At 41.5% G+C, this 18,438-nt stretch overlaps 1 protein-coding gene across 3 annotated transcripts in view; it reads left to right on the forward strand.

Moving 5' to 3' along the window:
* rasgrp3 (RAS guanyl releasing protein 3 (calcium and DAG-regulated)) overlaps positions 1 to 18,438 on the forward strand; it is a 72,112-nt gene that overhangs the window by 26,633 nt on the left and 27,041 nt on the right. For 2 of the 3 annotated variants that reach the window (XM_049601191.1, XM_049601192.1), the window contains exons 2-3: positions 14,189 to 14,323; positions 15,986 to 16,088. In XM_049601191.1, the coding sequence (XP_049457148.1) occupies positions 14,254 to 14,323; positions 15,986 to 16,088 (173 nt within the window). In that variant the 5' untranslated portion in view covers positions 14,189 to 14,253. Of the gene's footprint in view, positions 1 to 14,188; positions 14,324 to 15,985; positions 16,089 to 18,438 lie in introns of those variants that run through there. The other variant, XM_049601193.1, reaches the window with a different exon arrangement.

The following is an 18,438-nucleotide window of genomic DNA, read 5'->3' on the forward strand; positions in this document are numbered from 1 at the left end:
GATATCTAATGGAAGACAAAGAAAGTCCGTTTGAGAGGAGAAGAGCGAGGTCGCGAGCTTTCTGGCACGGCTCGAGACCTTGACTTTTTTGCTTCTACAGTATTATCATTATTATTATTATTTGTCACAAGCAAGACAGTCTGTAGTGAAAGCAAGTAAGTTTCTTCAGGGTTTGTGCTACTGTCATAACTGTCATTCAACCATAATAAACTACCTCATTTTAAGTTTTTGTTTCCTGGCTTTGCAGCTGCCATATAGAATTGTGAATTGTTTAAATATCAGACAAAGATACCGAGTCAAAAGCAGACATTTCAAAAATAACAAATCCTATAAAGGTGGTGATTTCTGTATTTGGAAGAGGTGTTCCTTACTTTTAAAGAAGTTAATTCACATTATTATTGTGTTAAAATAGCACAATGCTTAAATGCTTTTTATGTATGCATGTGTGTCCTTAGCACATATTGAGGACCGTTCATCCAGTCTACTTCAGACTTGACACATGTATTTCTGAGGACCCATTTAGTGCCATTTAGTGTCACATCTAGTGTGATTTGTATGATTTAAACCCTCTGTGGCTTTGTGCAGCAGCCGGGGCAGGGCTTCAGGGCTCTGTGGAGACAAGCATGTCCACTAAGTGTGTTTATAGCATGTTCACATCCCAGGTCAAATAAGTGCCAGCTGTCACTGCGCGTCTGCATCTCATAGTGACATGAAGGGCACAGAGCTTAAACACATTGTAACACATGGTTAATATTGTGAAATGGTTGAAGTTATATTTAGGCAGCAAACTACTTGGTTAGGTTTAGAAAAAGATCATGGTTTGGGTTATTTGGATCAGTAGAGACAAAAGAATGGAGTAGAGACACTGGTGGTGGTGGTGGCTGCTGACTCTGAGGCTATTGACTACTGAGGCAAATGAGGCTGATGAATCCGTAAAGACTAGGTAGTGATGGGGAGGTGGAGGGCGTGCACGACTGCATCAAGAAAGAACTATGGCAGAGAAAGAACCAGGTGTACAATATTTTACAATATTTTCGTCTTAAGTAGAATTTCACAGTAAGTAAGTGGTATACTGTTGAGTTGCATTCATTTAGGTGCTTTGGGGGTCTATTGTAAGTTATATAGGAGCACAATGAGTTAGAATAGCAACATAATTTAATATTTTTCAGATTTAAACATCAAAATAAATCTACAGCTGTTTGGTGACCAGGTATGTTGCTCAGGACCCAAAGAAATGCAATGTTGAGAGTGAAGTTGTTTGTATGAGAGGTTCTTTAGAGGTCAAACACTTGGCCTGTTCTAAACAGACATGTTTGTATATTTGTCTGATAAATAAAAAAGTAACATATATTAACAGCAGATATTCTTCCCCCATACCAAGTACTTTGACTACTTTTAGCTGATGATACTTTGGTACTTTTTACTTGGAGTAGTTGTCATTGTTTTAGAGCTAGGATCTGACTACTTCTTCCATCACAGTTTGTTTCTCACAGTTTGATGGATCATTCAAAGGGGTATGAGTGTGCAACAGAGACAGTTTTATTTGCAACAAGTCGCCCTGTCAGCACCAGTCCTTTTGGTTTCTCTTTTGGTTAGCCCATATGCCCATACACTATTCAAGGCAGCATAGCTAGTGTATGGTGATTGGCTGCCCTGTGAAGCTGAGGAAAAGGCAGGATGGAGCTTTAGCAAGGCCAAGGTCACAGTTCATGTTATTAAAAACTGCAACAGTCAATGATCAGATATTTTACAATGAGAAAATCACTTATTTTTGGAGTCAGCAAAGACAATGGAGAGGGAGAATTTGTTCCTAACACTGACATGGCACTAGGGTACGGTTACATATGAGTGAAATTAATACAGGCGAATATTGACCCCCATTCACTTCCATTCGAGCAGAGGGAGAATAAAACAACTGCTTCAGGTGGCAAAGCAAATTCGCATCTTTCTGTCACATGGAATTCAACTTGGATGAACTCTGACTGGCGAAGTTGCAGCCTTAATTGATAGTAAAGACATGTAGGAGACAGTGATTGTTGCATTGACATTGACCATGAAAAATACAAACATTAGACATTCTGCCTGGCTGGCAGCAAGCTGGGAATGTGGGAAAATGAAAAAATTTAGCTGCTAAATGCTTTGTATTGAGGTGATATTTCAGGCTTAAAGTACTCCGATGGTAACAAAATTCCTTACTGCAGGAATTGCAGAGAACAGTTCCATCTGGGCAATATTCAAATGTAAATGGCACCACTGTTGCCTTTATCTGTTGCCACAACTTTTCTAGCTCCTCTTTCAGCCCTTGGTATTTTTCAAAATTCTCATGTTCCTTCTTCCTGATGCTGCTGTTGCTCGGAATTGCTACATCTATCATCACTGCCTTCTCCTGTTGTTTGTCGATCAACATGATGTACATTTGGTTAGCAGTCACCAGTTTGTCAGTCTGGATCTGAAAGTCCTACAGGATCTTAGCTCGGTCATTCTCAACCACCTTAGAAGGTGTCTTCTATTCTGACCTTGGGACTTCCTGCCCATACTCAATGCAGATGTCCCTGTACACTATGCCAGCCACTTGGTTATGGTGTTCCATGTACACTGTTCCTGCCTGCATCTTACACCCTGCTATTATGTGCTGAACTGTCTCAGTAGCATCTTTGCACAGCCTGCACCTGGGGTCCTGCCTGGTGTGGTAGACCCCTGCTTCTATTGATCTTGTACTAAGTGCCTGCTCCTGTGCTGCCATTATTAGTTTTTCTGTGCTGTCCTTCAGTCCAGCCTTTTACGGCCACTGGTAGGATTTAGGAGGCAGGAATTCTCCTCAGCTCTATGAAGCAAATTTAAGTCTTTCAGCTTGTTGTTTTGGTTTTACAGCCTGCAATTTTACCGTTTTGGTTCACTCTCACTGTTTTCATCAACCTAGTTTCCAGCGGCAGCAAGCTGCTGTTTTCAACAAAAAGCTCTGATAAACCCACTGTGCACTCCCTGCTCAGTACCAAACAGCAGGCAGACAGAGTCAGAGACTAGCTGGTGAATATAGTGGAGCATTTAGTGGCTATAGAGACACATATTGTCCTCAGGAATTGGTGGAGGTCTAAACAGAGAACTCCAGATAAATGATGTTATTCAATATGTGCTGGAAGTGTAAATGAGCAACTGTTTGCTAACATGATGGGCATAAAAACCTGACTGCTCTGATTCATTTATAATTAAAGGCTACTTCAGAGTGCTCTTAGTATTAAATTGTGTTATCAATAAGAACTTTTACGTGATTTAAATTAGTACTGAAATCCCCAGACACATTTGGACCACCAGATCTAAGCCTGGTCTCTTCTAAAATCTTATTCATTTACAGTCAAGGAACAATGTCTTCATTCATATCAACTGTGTACACATACACAGACAAACACACTGACACACTGATGTTGACACAAGCGTCACAGAATAAATTAGACGTTGGCCAGTGATGTCTTTTTTGCCTCACCGAGGTGATGGCAGCTGATTACATACTAAGCCATTAACAAGGTCCAAACCCCCAGAGTCCCCAGCTCCCACCACCTGCATAATGTAGTTGGCTTTGGTTGGAATTTTAGATTTCTTATGAAGACTAGACTAGATTTAATCCTGTTCCGACAAAGATTCACCTTCAACCAATATTACATTTTTTTAAGTGCTTCATGCAACATGTTGCATTTGGAGACAGAAACCACCACTTAATAGGAGCATAGAGGTGCTGGTCCTTTTCTTATTTAGCACTCATGTACTCAGAATTCGAAACTAGCTTAAAAGTCTAGTGTGTAGAATTTCAGTGGATGTAAACAGTGCTCCAGGATTGAGTCCTAAAACCTGGAAATGAGTTAGCATTTTAGCACTCCCAGTTACCCTACTGTATCTAAAAGTTAATGTTTTTTTATGGGTTTTTGGTTAGATACCTGAAATAAGATCTGTGGTTAACACAAGCTTAAGAGACTTTTATGTTTTGCTCTACAACATAAAATATGTAAGTAAATACTCCACTCTTGAATGAAGCATTAATGTGTCTTAAAAAAGGATGGTTGCTAAGAAGTGGCTTGATGAGACCTCAGGATGTCAGCATGCCAAACATGGCTTTACAGCCTTGCTGTGGTAGAGATATTAAGTTATGTGACTGTGGTGTAGTTTGTTTATTGGCTAATGTTAGCTTTTAACTTATGGTGATTGCATTTAGGTTTTAAAAATCATAAATTTGGTGTTCATTTGGGAAGTTTATCTGGCTGAGCAAAACGTGTAAGTATCATAAACGTTTGTTTGCCACAGATTGATTTTCTATAATAATCCAAAATCCCATAGTCTTGGGGAACCAGGGCTTTGGAGAGGAAAAGACCTCTGTGGATAATTTTGCTCCTGGTAAAGACCTCCTGAACATCTGGATCTTAATTTATCAGAGAAAAAAGGTATGCGCACATTAGCAGGTTCTGGGCTAGCAGCCTGTCTCCGACATGCCAAACAGTGTTGGAGAAACACTAATTTGTAACATGAAACTGCTTTGTTCAGGGTTTTTACAGGCTTAAATCACCTGGTCCATTTGTTTTAAAGTGGAAGAGACCTCTGTGGATAATTCAGCTCCCGGTAAAAACCTCCTGAACATTTGGATGAAAAATAAAGTGAGCACACCTTCAGTTACCACAGAATTAGTTGAGCACACATTTGCAGGTGCTGGGCAAGCAGCCCGTCTCCAACATGCTCAACAGCATAGGAGAACCACTGATTTGTAACGTGAAACTGCTTTATGTAGTGTTTAAATCACGTTGCCCATTTGTTCTGAGGGGGGAGAGACCTCTGTGGATGACTTGACTCCCAGTAAAAACCTCCTGAACAATGAGCGCTGAAGGGATTCTAACCAGTATAACTGCCATGATGGCCTCCTCAGTTGTGTTTATTTCTGTCCACTTTCCTTCTCTGTCTCTTTTTTTAGCTGCACCACTTCCCCAAGCTTTAGTGCCATTCTCCACCTGTCAACTAGACGTGCTTGGACTTTCGTGGTCATCTACGCCTACATCTTCTCGCTTATGTGTCTCATTTCTCAATCACCATATCCTGTCAGCTGCAGATCGTCAACCTTGCTGCGTGCCCTGCCACCTGTACCCTGAAACCTGTATCCGCCTGCCTGCCTACTGTGAACCCTGTACCCTGCAAACCTAACCCCTAACCCTTAACCCTGAAACCTGGAACCTGTACCTGCCTCTTCTGAACCCTGTAACCTGCAACCCTAACCCTTTACACTGAAACTTGGGACCTGTATCTTCCTATTAGCCCACTGTGAACCCTGTACCCAGCAGTCCTAACCCTTAAATCTTGACCCTGAAACCTCAAACCTGTACCTGCCTGCCTACTGTACCCTGCAACCCAAAACAGTAACCTTAGAACATGAGCCTGCCTGTCTATAAGTTTATATATATTCACTTTGTCAACAAATCACTCTTCTTGTCTGCTAAGACTGACTGTGTGCATGTGGGTCCTTCCCTAGCTGTCCTCACCCACCTGCCTGAAAACATTTATACTGGCTTTGGAAAACATAATGAAGGCACACTGGTGTTGAATACTGTCATATTTAAAAACATAAAGACCATGAATAGTTTCTTACTTAACTACTTTTTAGACCTCAAAGAAGAGTGAATACTGGACTTTCAGGTGTTAGAGCAGGACCTTATGCCTGATGGATTTTTTAAAGGGCAACTCATACTGCTTTAACGGTAGCATGATTTGGAGAACCTTTGATTGTTATTGGTGTATTTCATAAGTGATGTTAAAAATGTCAGCTCGTGCATACAGACATTGCTGTGTTGTTAGTATAACTATCATTGTTGTGGTGACAAATATTCCTGAAGTCTGTATAAATGTCATTATGGATTAATGAAACATTACTGTCATGGGTAAAAAGGGACTTCACAAACCTGCAGATATAAACATGATTATTTTGGATAAAAATGCCATGTAATAGGTCAAAATATCCCTGTTATGCATAGAAACATCAATACCACATAAATAGGAAGGCCACATCAGACACCTGGTCGCTGCTGGGAACAGCCTGTAGAAAAGGCACAACAGAGCATTTTACCTGCAATGGATTGGCTTTTTGTCATTTGTTAATTGTCACATCATATAAAGTATCAGTAAGACTGCATATTCTCCAGTGTAGCTGGAGTACTTTGGCCAATGACAAATACAGAAATTAAAGCTGTCCTACAGGGGAAGGACCTAATGATGTTGACAATGGTTGAGAAAGCGTTCTTCATTAAAAAAAAAAATAGGGGAGACTCTGAGGCCCCTTTCACCAGTTTGGTTGCCCCCTGCACTAGGATTCACCTTTAAATACAACTACAGCCAGGTGGGTCACAGAAAGATTCAAATGAGGCATAGAAACTGCTTGTGCATAAGGTCCATAATTTGGATCTACATCCCTGAATGGCACTGGAATGTAGTGAAACGCTAGCCCAAAGTAGTGATCCATTATGGGAATCTCTAAAAGCAATATATTCAGTGTTGGGCAGTAGTGTCACTATAAGTAGTAACGTTACTAACTTCATTACATTTTTCAGTAGCATGGTGGTAAGATCAAGTAGCAAAGTTGATTAACTGACAGAGTAGCAGCATACCTTTTTTCTGTGGAGGTCTGGATTAAAGTAAGGATAATTAATCTGAGGATAAGTAATGTGACTGACGCCATTGCCACACCAAGGCATGTAGATGAGGGAAACACTTCCTTATGACATCACATACCAATCCTTCAGTTTATTGCAAATTTCCCTGCTGTGGGATGAATAAAAGATTATTTTACTCTGCTTGCTGCTTCGCTAATGGCTTTTCTTGGCAAGACCAGTACCGGCTCGTGGTGAAATTTGGTGGGAGGGCTAACGCGCTGGGCCTATGGCCTAGACTGATCAATAGTCCAGCTGCAGTAACAGTAACATCACACAGAGATACAGTACCAGGTTACAGCAACAATACACTACAACAAAACTAGAGAATTAGGCTAACTACAAAAATGTTCTGATGCCAAAAGCTCTTTCTCTCTCTCTCTCTCTCTCTCTCTCTCTCTCTCTCTCGCTAGATGCTCGCACGCAGGCGCGCGCACACACACACACACACACACACACACGCACACACTGACTATTTTCCGCTGTACACACAGACAGGAAAAGTAATGAAAGGAAAGGAGTAATGCTCTTTATATAAGAGGTTAGGGCTTGGGCCTCGGGCTGGGCGGTATGGCCTAAAATCAATATCACAGTATAATTTTGGGAGGGATGCAGTGACGGTATGATATTGCGGTATTGTCTTCTCTCTTTTTTTTTTTTTACACCTTAAAGGCGCTGTATGTAAGAATGTGGCCAAAACGGTTACTGCACTCAAATTCAAAATACTGCCGCGAGTCGTGTCCGCCCCCCCTACAGATTCGAGGTTGCTGGACAGCGGCACACTGGAGACTGATTTGTTTGCGGCAGCCGTGGCAGGGCAGTGTCGCCGTGTCCTTGATCTTCGGTTTTCCAGCGGCTTGCCGTGCTGCTGTAGCTCAGTCATAACTGTAACTGATGCTGAGACTCTACTGACTGTGTGACTGATAGACAGCGGTGGGTGGCGCAACAGGCCAAAACACAAATTCAAAACATAAACATGATTTGCAGACCATACTTTTTTTTTTTAAATGCAAATATTCTGGCTGTACTATTGTTGTCAGTGAGATCAGTATGTTATATTAACATTATTCGTTAGTCTCTGTGACATATTAGGTGGATTTTACGACTATTTGCTTTAGATTTCTTACATATAGCTCCTTTAAATAAAACCATTTAAAAAGCCATACAAGTCTAGGATGGAAACTATTTATCGTCAGAAGTAAAATGGTTGCTAATCCATCTATTATTATGTACAGAACATTATATAGCAGGGCGTGAAATTAACTTTTTTACATGTTAGCACTGATGCTACCAACTTCAAAAAGTTAGGAGCACCAGCAAAATTTTGGGAGCACCCACCATAATGTAAGAAGCACCAACAGTGTAATCGATTTTTTTTATTGCAACACAAAGTCTACATTATACTGTATACGTTAGAGTTGGGCGGTATCCAAATTTTGTTACCGTTAAACCTTCCCCACATTTTCCCGGGGTATACGGTATTACCGTGACTAATTAAAAATTAGCTGGCTCAGAGGGAGTCGCCAAAATGTCGGCTTGTGTCTATACCATTAAGAAACATAATAACAAACATTACATAGGTCTAAGAATACTGAAAAAATAACAAAACATGTAAAACATTAACAACTTTTATTAATAAATATTTTTAAAAAAGTGCAAATGCAGCAGTCAGCCAAACAGAATGAAAAGTTGAAAAGTTCACCCTCTCCAAGTCCCAACTGTTTTGACCGTCAGAACAGGCTACTCCTCATTGAAAACTGGGCCGGCAGTGGCTCAGTCCATAGGGACTTGGGTTGGGAACCGGAGGGCCGCCTGTTCGAGTCCCCGTCCGGACCAAAATATGGAGCGTGGACTGATGGCTGGAGAGGTGCCAGTTCACCTCCTGGGCACTGCCGAGGTGCCCTTGAGCAAGGCACCGAAACCCCCAACCGCTTGGGGCGCCTCACCAAGGGCAGCCCCCTCACTCTGACATCTCTCCACGTTGTGCATGTATAGGTCCTGTTTGTGCATGTGTGTGTCTTTCAGACCTGTGTGTAATTCACAAGCAAGAGTGAAAACATTGAATTTCCCCTCAGGGGAATTAATAAAGTATCTAAACTATCTCTGCTCCTGCTTGCTCCTGTTCACTCCTGTATGGTGCCGACCGGACCTGCCGCCGCATCGGCCCTAATTTGAAGGAGACTGCCCACAGTCATCTGTTTTTTGGTGGTTCGGGTTGCGCTTCTCCCTCCTCCACTCCGATGGCCACTGGACCTGCTGCTGCTGCTGCTGACAGAAGTTGTGAAGTTGTGGTTTTTTTTTGCAACCAACTCGCTTGATGTGCGGCTTGCCATCTTTTCTTCTCTTTCTTACGTCTGAGCTGTCACGTGACGATGTCACATCCAAAAACTATCAAATGTCATCTCCCGACAACAGTTATGAGAAACATTATAGCCTATTATTAGTTTTAAATTGTAATAGTATTAAATTGAAAACTCAAGCGCACATACATAAGTGCTGGGCAAACAGTCATTATTTACACATTAAATAAATTATATTTAATATTATATCAGGCCACTTTAGGCCTATATGGGTGGCAGATTTTTCTAATGATACCTGATACCATTGCTATTTTCAGATACCTTATTACCATATTATCACCCAACCCCACATCATGTACCATTCTGAGGTCATCTAGTACCATTCTGAAGTCATCAAATACCATTTTGAAGTCATCAAGTACCATTCTGAAGTCATCAAGTACCATTCTGAGGTCATCAAGTACCATTCTGAAGTCATCAAGTACCGTTCCGAGGTCATCAAGTACCATTCTGAAGTCATCAAGTACCATTCTGAGGTCATTAAGTATCATTCTGAAGTCATCAAGTAGCATTCTGAAGTCTTCAAGCACCATTCTGAAGTCATCAAATACCATTTTGAAGTCATCAAGTACCATTCTGAAGTCATCAAGTACCATTCTGAGGTCATCAAGTACCATTCTGAAGTCATCAAGTACCGTTCCGAGGTCATCAAGTACCATTCTGAAGTCTTCAAGCACCATTCTGAGGTCATCAAGTACCATTCTGAGGTCATCAAGTATCATTCTGAAGTCATCAAGTAGCATTCTGAAGTCTTCAAGCACCATTCTGAGGTCATCAAGTACCATTCTGAGGTCTTCAAGTACCATTCTGAAGTCATCAAGTACCATTCTGAAGTCTTCAAGTACCATTCTGAGGTCATCAAGTACCATTCTGAAGTCATCAAGTACCGTTCCGAGGTCATCAAGTACCATTCTGAAGTCATCAAGTACCATTCTGAGGTCATTAAGTATCATTCTGAAGTCATCAAGTAGCATTCTGAAGTCTTCAAGCACCATTCTGAAGTCATCAAATACCATTTTGAAGTCATCAAGTACCATTCTGAAGTCATCAAGTACCATTCTGAGGTCATCAAGTACCATTCTGAAGTCATCAAGTACCATTCTGAGGTCATCAAGTACCATTCTGAAGTCATCAAGTACCATTCTGAGGTCATCAAGTACCATTCTGAGGTCATCAAGTATCATTCTGAAGTCATCAAGTAGCATTCTGAAGTCTTCAAGCACCATTCTGAGGTCATCAAGTACCATTCTGAGGTCTTCAAGTACCATTCTGAAGTCATCAAGTACCATTCTGAAGTCTTCAAGTACCATTCTGAAGTCATCAAGTACCATTCTGAGGTCATCAAGTACCATTCTGAAGTCATCAAGTACCATTCTGAGGTCATCAAATACCATTCTGAGGTCATCAAGTACCATTCTGAAGTCATCAAGTACCATTCTGAAGTCATCAAATACCATTCTGAGGTCATCAAGTACCATTCTGAAGTCATCAAGTACCATTCTGAGGTCATCAAATACCATTCTGAGGTCATCAAATACCTTTCTGAAGTCATCAAGTACTATTCTGAGGTCATCGAGTACTGTTCTGGGGTCATCAAGTACCATTCTGAAGTCATCAAGTACCATTCTGAAGTCTTCAAGTACCATTCTGAAGTCATCAAGTACCATTCTGAGGTCATCAAGTACCATTCTGAAGTCATCAAGTACCATTCTGAGGTCATCAAATACCATTCTGAGGTCATCAAGTACCATTCTGAACTCATCAAGTACCATTCTGAAGTCATCAAATACCATTCTGAGGTCATCAAGTACCATTCTGAAGTCATCAAGTACCATTCTGAGGTCATCAAATACCATTCTGAGGTCATCAAATACCTTTCTGAAGTCATCAAGTACTATTCTGAGGTCATCGAGTACTGTTCTGGGGTCATCAAGTACCATTCTGAAGTCATCAAGTACCATTCTGAGGTCATCAAGTACCATTCTGAAGTCATCAAGTTCCATTCTGAAGTCATCAAGTACCATTCCGAGGTCATCAGATTCCATTCTGAGGTCATCAAGTACCATTCTGAAGTCATCAAGTTCCATTCTGAGGTCATCAAGTTCCATTCTGAAGTCATCAAGTTCCATTCTGAGGTCATCAAGTACTAGAGTTGGGCGGTATCCAAATTTTGTTACCTTTAAAGCTTCCCCACATTTTCCCGGGGTATACGGTATTACCGTGACTAATTAAAAATCACTTTAAAGGGCTCAGAGGGAGAAAGAGGGAGTCCTAAAAAAATGCAAATGCAGCAGTCAACCAAACAGAATGAAATAACAACACTGTCTGTGGGCTACAGTCCACTTCCAAAAATGTATCAATAAATAACGGCGGTAACGATAATGTGTGCTGTACAGCGTATGCGACCGCTGCGGCTACTGTCCGATGGTTTATTTTTAGAACCTATCAACATAAATCAAATACACTAAAAGCACAGTTCTACAGCATCCGATACTAGGGCTTATCAAATAAGAAAAACAGAACCATAAATAACAAGGCATGATTGAAAATGGGCATATATAATCCTATCCTGAGAAGCAACAGGGAATACTGTTCGTTGGTTTATTTTTAGAGCCTACCTTTAGTTTGAAAAGTTCACCCTCTCCAAGTTCCAACTGTTTTGACCGTCAGAACAGGCTACTCCTCATTGAAAATGGAATAAAAACAAAGTATAATGATAACTATAGCAGCATCCTATGCTTCAAAACTATTCAAGGTTTTTCGCCAGAAAAACCAGCATGTTTACTTTTTCCAGCTGGAGCAGGGCACGCAGTGGATTGACAACTTTGGCCGCGGTGCTGAATATGCGCTCTGATGAGAGCTTGTGGCACAAACGCACAGGTACTTTCAGGCAGCCCTCAACATCAGAGGAAAACGCCTGGCTCCATCACATTTCCACCTGAGAAGGAGGTCTTCGTCTCCCTGAATAACAGGCTTGCTACAACAGGCAGTTATCTCTGCTACTGCTCTCTCCCGTATGGTGCCGACTGGTCCTGCCACCGCGTCGGTTTTTCTTTGAAGGAGACTGCCCACAGTCATCTGTTTTTCGGTGGTTCGGGTTGCGCTTCTCCCTCCTCCATTCTGATGGAAACTGGACCTGCTGCTGCTGCTGCTTGCAGAAGTTGTGAAGTTGTGGGGTTCTTGGGGACCAACTCGCTTGATGCGCGGCTTGCCATCTTTTCTGCTCTTTCTCACATCTGAGCTGTCACGTGACGATGTCACATCCAAAAACTTTATCAAATGTCATCTCCCGACAACAGTTATGAGAAACATTATAGCCTATTATTAATTTTAAATTGTAATAGTATTAAATTGAAAACCAACCACACATACATAAGTGCTGAACAAACAGTCATTATTTACACATTAAATAAATTATATTTAATATTATATCAGGCCACTTTAGGCCTATATGGGTGGCAGATTTTTTTTAATGATGGTATTGAAACTGATACCATTGCTATTTTCAGATACCGCGGGATACCTTATTACCGTATTATCGCCCAACCCTAGCATACGTGACATTGTTTGTGTATAGTACACTTATCATTAACAACTTTTTCAGCTGAAGACATTTTTCTATAAAAAACACCACTTAACTACGGAACACCACTGTGAATGAAAGAGAAACCTTAGACGATGATAATACTGATGGTGATGACAGTCATCATCAGTATTGTCATCAGTGGTTCAGTGGTAGCCTGGCGTTGCCACACCCAATTTGCAAAGTGCGAATGGGTCTGGACACGGAGTGTACATTTCTTCTATTCCCAAGGGGCGGTATCAACGGTTGTCACTCAAAGTGCCCCTTCACGCAACTGAAAAGACTGAAAACCAATCAGAGTAAACAAAATGTGTGACGTAGGCTAGCACAACGCCACTGTATGCAGCAAGTTGCACTTGTGAATGAGATATTCGACTTAGGGGGAAAATAGTCGTACCAGAAGAATTATTTACACTCGCCCCAGTGCTCCCAATTATATTTTGAGGTCGCACAGATGAAATTTTGGTCACATATTTGACCAAAACGGTTGCAATTTCGAGCCCTGTATGGTATGTATAAATGTTAGAGGGAAGAGGGAGGGCCGGCAGCTCCCGGGCCCCCTTCTCCCACGGGCCTGGGTTTGGGGTGGTCGGCTAGGCCACCTCCATCACGTAGCGAGGGAGGTGCGCGAGGCAGGCAGGCCAGCTGGCCACCAGGCCCCGTTCTGCCACCGTAGCCAGAGTAGGCCTTCTGCGGTACGAAGGTAACCATAAAAGCAGTACCGCAGCTCATGTTTACTGCATCCACGTGGTTTTTGTGGGACATAATTATGTTGTAATGTCCCAAAAAAAGAATAGTTTTCATTTAGGTCTGTTATTTTAGGTGTTTGTGTTACTGTCTTGTATTCATTATGGTTTTATTGACTAAAAAATATATTCTGGAATTCTGTTTTTGAATTAGTGACAGAGTCAGATAGCCTACTGAAAGAGGCCAAGACAGAAAAATGCAGGAGAGGAGAGTGAAAGAGAGAGAGCAATGGGTCTATTGTTGATTTCATGTTATTGGAGGACATGTTCAAATGTCAAATGTCTTCAAAAAAGAAGAAAGAATATAACACCTCAATATGAGGGCTTTAATAAAATGCATTAAATGCCCACACTGGCTAGCATGAAATATATAAGTTATCTATGTTTATAGTGTAAATACTGCTCCTAACTCAAAAACATATTGTTTCTCAATAAAGTGTGTGCTGTTGTTTTGTCAGTAGTAATGGCACAAGTTTCACATACAGTACAATATCTGAAACTTTCCATACATTACTGGCACAGACAAAATTCAGTAGATGCTTGCATAGATGCTCCATCCTGTAATTGTTCTGCTTTGGTGTATGTTGGTTTCAATTGATCTGAAGACTGTCTCTGTAAAGTAGACAAATCCAGACACAGACAAAATTCCATACAGATTAGCATTTACATAATAGACGAATGCAGCGAACGACTGCTTAAAGCTATTTGATTAATGACACACAATACAGTTTGACATTATGTGATCAAAGAACTAGCAAAGTGTATTTATTCTCATACTAATATGTAAAGAGTCTTACACTGTGGCTGTCTCTCTCCTGTTTCCAGGAAAACCCTGATTGGTCCAGAGAAGTGAGCAGGAAGTGTTGACCTCTGTCCTTCCTCCAGCTACTATGGGATCATCCACGTTGGGGAAAGCAGCATCTCTTGATGCTCTCTTAAATGAGTGCATTCATGCATTTGGTAAGTGTCTTGAGACCAAGACTAAATATTACCTACCTGACAAAGCAGGCATAGACTGCTTTGAGACCCGAACTGTCAGCGTCCTTAGAGGCCCAGGGTACAATGTAGCCTGTATGAAGTCCCTTTTTCATGGCACTTTTGCATTTTGATACAGAACCAAACAAAGGCAGCAACATGCCGTCCCAGTGTGGGATTTTAGGCAGCACGCCATCATTGCGGAATCAAAAGAGGTGTGACACCAAGGGCGATTGCTCTGAGACAGCAAGGGAGGCTGAACTTCCCCTTAAATTTCATAGAAGAAATGGTCAAATATGCACTATTGAATTTACATTAAAATAAGAATTTACATTGCATTAAACGTGCGCTAGGATGCGTTTCACATCATGATTATGATGTTTAACCGTCAGCTGTTTATCACCAGTTTTCAAAAGCAACCTCCCTGTCATACATTCTCGTGTCAGCATGGTGGATGCGGCTCCTCCGAGCATTCCTATGAGACAGCGCTGAGCAGGTTTTTTTCATGCAGCAAAGCGAGACAATCATTGGATAAATGTGACAAAATCATCACTTCCAGGGAGGATCAGCTTCCCTGGGACCTAATGGAGCGGTAGGCAGGAGAGGAGGCTCGGTGTATGCATGATGATCGGAGGAACTGTCTAAAAGGCTGAACCCCTTTGTGATTGACAGCGCTTTTGAAATACATACCGGAGTCAGCGCATTTCGAGCTCAGTCCCATGCAGATATTTACGATTGGAGTCTTCTGACAGAGTGCCGTCCGGAGTTCCTTATTTCCATAAGCGATATAGCTCATTTTATCGTTAAACCCATCTGAAAATCTTTGAGGTGAGTTTTGCTGTGGTTCTATGGCATGAGTGTGGTTGAAAAATGGCTTCAACTAAATGTTCCTTTTATAAGTTACTGCCTCGCTACAATATGACAAATTTTATGGTGTAAACTTATGTGAGCTTCCCCTGTTTGAAAGACCAGCAGCTGCCACTGTGTGACGCGTGTGACATTTAGGGCAACAGTGTTGGCCTCTAGTGTGACATATAACATACATGTCTGCAGCACTATATAGTAATAACTTAAGTTTGGTTAAACCCTGGTATTATTCTGAAATCCTATAAGAATACCGAAACCAATAATACTTTCTGACATCCCAACCCATGTCTGTAGCTCTTAGCTCCAAACCCATTGGTTCCTATAAAGAGGAAATCAATTTTCAAACATGGCATACAAATATACAATGTCATTTTTCAAAAGGCTTAGTAGTTTCCTTACACAGCTGAACACTAGAAACCTTACTCAAACAAGAGGAAATGGTACATTTTGTTTGGAACTGCAGGTTAGTGTTTGTGGAATTGAGTCAAATTAAGAACAGTGTGTGTATTTTATTTGTAATGAAGAACATGTCACCCAGCACAACACTGTGGCTGATATGAATTTTGTTTTTTCTGCACTGTAGTAAAGCTTTATGGCGATTGAGATATATCAGGCTTTTGATACACAGACAATACTTGTCATTAGGATCGATTCATGATGGACTGGGGGTTTTCATGGGATTTATTGACAATAAAAATATAGAACAAGAGAATAACAAGATTAGGCTTCCCACATGAAAAGTGTCTGTAACCTAAAGTTTCAATTTGATTCTCTTCACAGATGACAATGGGGAGCTGCAGTCTAACCTGCTGCCTCGCAGCCTGCTGCTGATGCATCGCTGGTACGTTACATCCTCAGAACTGGCGGGAAAACTATTGATGATATATCCCATCTGGCAGAAAGCCTGAAGAAACTTCAGCTAATGCACATTAACACAGTGCTTTAACAATATGTTGAAATACCGCTGACTATTGTACACTGCTCAAAAAAAATGAAAATAAAATAAGGGAACACTTAAATCACACATCAGATTATGATGAATGAAGTTAAAAATCTTTACTGATGTACATTGCATAATTTATTGAGAACAAAATGAGTTATTTTTTTATTTCACACCGAAAGTCAAAGTAAAGAATTAAAATCACCAGCTGATCCAAGTTGTGTGAATGTTATCACAGCAACTCATATTGTGACTCAGTAGTGTGTATGGCTCCAGCGTGCCTGTATACACTCCCGACAGTGTCTGGGCATGCTCCTGATGCCTGAGGGTGGTGCCCTGTTTGATATCTGCCCAGACTTGGCATCAGCGAGCTGCTGGACAGTCTGTGGCAGTACTAAGCAGTGTTGGATGCACCGATACATGATGTCCCATAGGTGCTAAATTGGATTTAGGTCAGGGGAATGAGGGCCAGTCAATGGAGTCATTGCCTTTGTCATCCAGGAACTGCCTACACACTCTGGACCTATGAGGCCAGGCATTGTCCTGCACCAGGAGGAACCCAGGGCCCATATCACCAGCGTAAGGTCTGACAATCGCTCTGAGGATTTTATCCCAGTACCCAACAGCAGTTAGGGTACCGTTGGCTATGACATGGAGGTCTGTGCGACACCTCCAAGGATGTGCCTTCTGAGACCATCATTGTGCTGGGAGGCACTGCAAACCCTCTTGCGACTGAATGTATTGATGTGCCATCCTGGAGGAGCTGGACTACCTGTGCAACCTGATTGGGCTACAGGTACCGCCTCATGCTACCAGTATTGACGAAGACACTAGCAGAACACAAAACTAGAGAAGAATCAGTCAGGAAGGATAAGGAGAGAGCAAGTGTCTGTGGCTACTACATCCAAAATCATTCCCTTTTAGGGAGTTGTCTTGATTTTGCCTTTCCATTGCACCTGTTGTCACTTTCATTCACACCAAAGCAGGTGAAACTGGTTCACAATCACTTGTTCTTCTGAAATGGACAGATTGATATCCCTGAAGGTTAACTGACTTGGTGTTATACTGTGACCATTAAGTGTTCCCTTTTTTTTTGAGCAGTGCATTTACTCAGAGATGCAAAGAATAATGACTATCCACTGCTCTATGTTCTCAATAGTTTGTAGGTGACATTGGAATTAACTGGTTGCAGAAACTGTTTTGCCCCCTTTAACAACACTATGAACTGACAGCTCAATGAGGAGAGGTCTGTGAAAGTGTACAAAAACATTTGTTGAGGTTAGCAACAGAGAAAGACTAAAGTGACTAGACTTCATTGATGAAAAAGCTTAGCTCTAAGAAGAAAGGAGATAGGACAGGATTCCTTGCAGTTGGTGGTGGGTTTAAGCCAGCATGAGAAAGATGAAACCTCTCAGTTAAATCTTCCAGATCATCCGACAGCATAGGATAGAATAAGTGGCAGAGAAGATCAGAAAGGAAGAAGTTTTTTAAAAAAAATTCACCCATAAGTGTGGGAAAAAAGATCTTCCCTAATTTGCCAGCGTGTCAATTGTAAGCAAAAAGTAGGACAAAATTCATCATCTGTCATGCTCTCTGGAATGGCGTATCCCTTTCTGGTTTGATGCCCCTATTAGCAGAACAGCATCATTTTACAGTGACTTCAAAAGCCTTTACTAACCACTGATAAAATCTTGGACAGGTCGCCAGACTATCACAGGGCTGACAAACAGAGACAAATAACCATTCACACTCACATTCACACCTACGGACAATTTAGAGTTATCAATTAACGTAATCCCCAATCTGCATGTCTTTGGACTGTGGGAGGAAGCCGGAGTGCCCGGAGAGAACCCACGCTGACACGGGGAGAATGTGCAAACTTCGCACAGAAGGGCTCCCACACCCTTTACTTTGTTAATTTCAGGGGAGCTCTGTTGTCACAGTTAAAATAATAACCACATGGCTAAAGTTATGAAAGGATCGTGGTCATTCTTAAACAAAAAAAACCTGTCTACTGTTGACTGTCTTTTGAAAACTGGAAATAATGGTGTCCTGTGTTAAAGACGGATGTTTGAATTCCATTGATGACTTTGTCACTTTATAATAGAATGACCTGACTGAGGAGCCATATACATGCCACCTTGTTAATTGCCTGGAAAACACAAGGTCAGGCACTGGGTGCTACTATTGTGCCTTTTTTATGCCAGTTTTCAAGAGCGCAGTGGCAGGTTGCATCAAAGGTTGCTAAGCAACCTCAACAAACACCATATCATAGCCTATTTACCTAAATTCC

The sequence above is a fragment of the Epinephelus fuscoguttatus genome, linkage group LG16, assembly GCF_011397635.1.
Source record: "Epinephelus fuscoguttatus linkage group LG16, E.fuscoguttatus.final_Chr_v1".
Lineage (NCBI taxonomy): Eukaryota > Metazoa > Chordata > Actinopteri > Perciformes > Serranidae > Epinephelus > Epinephelus fuscoguttatus.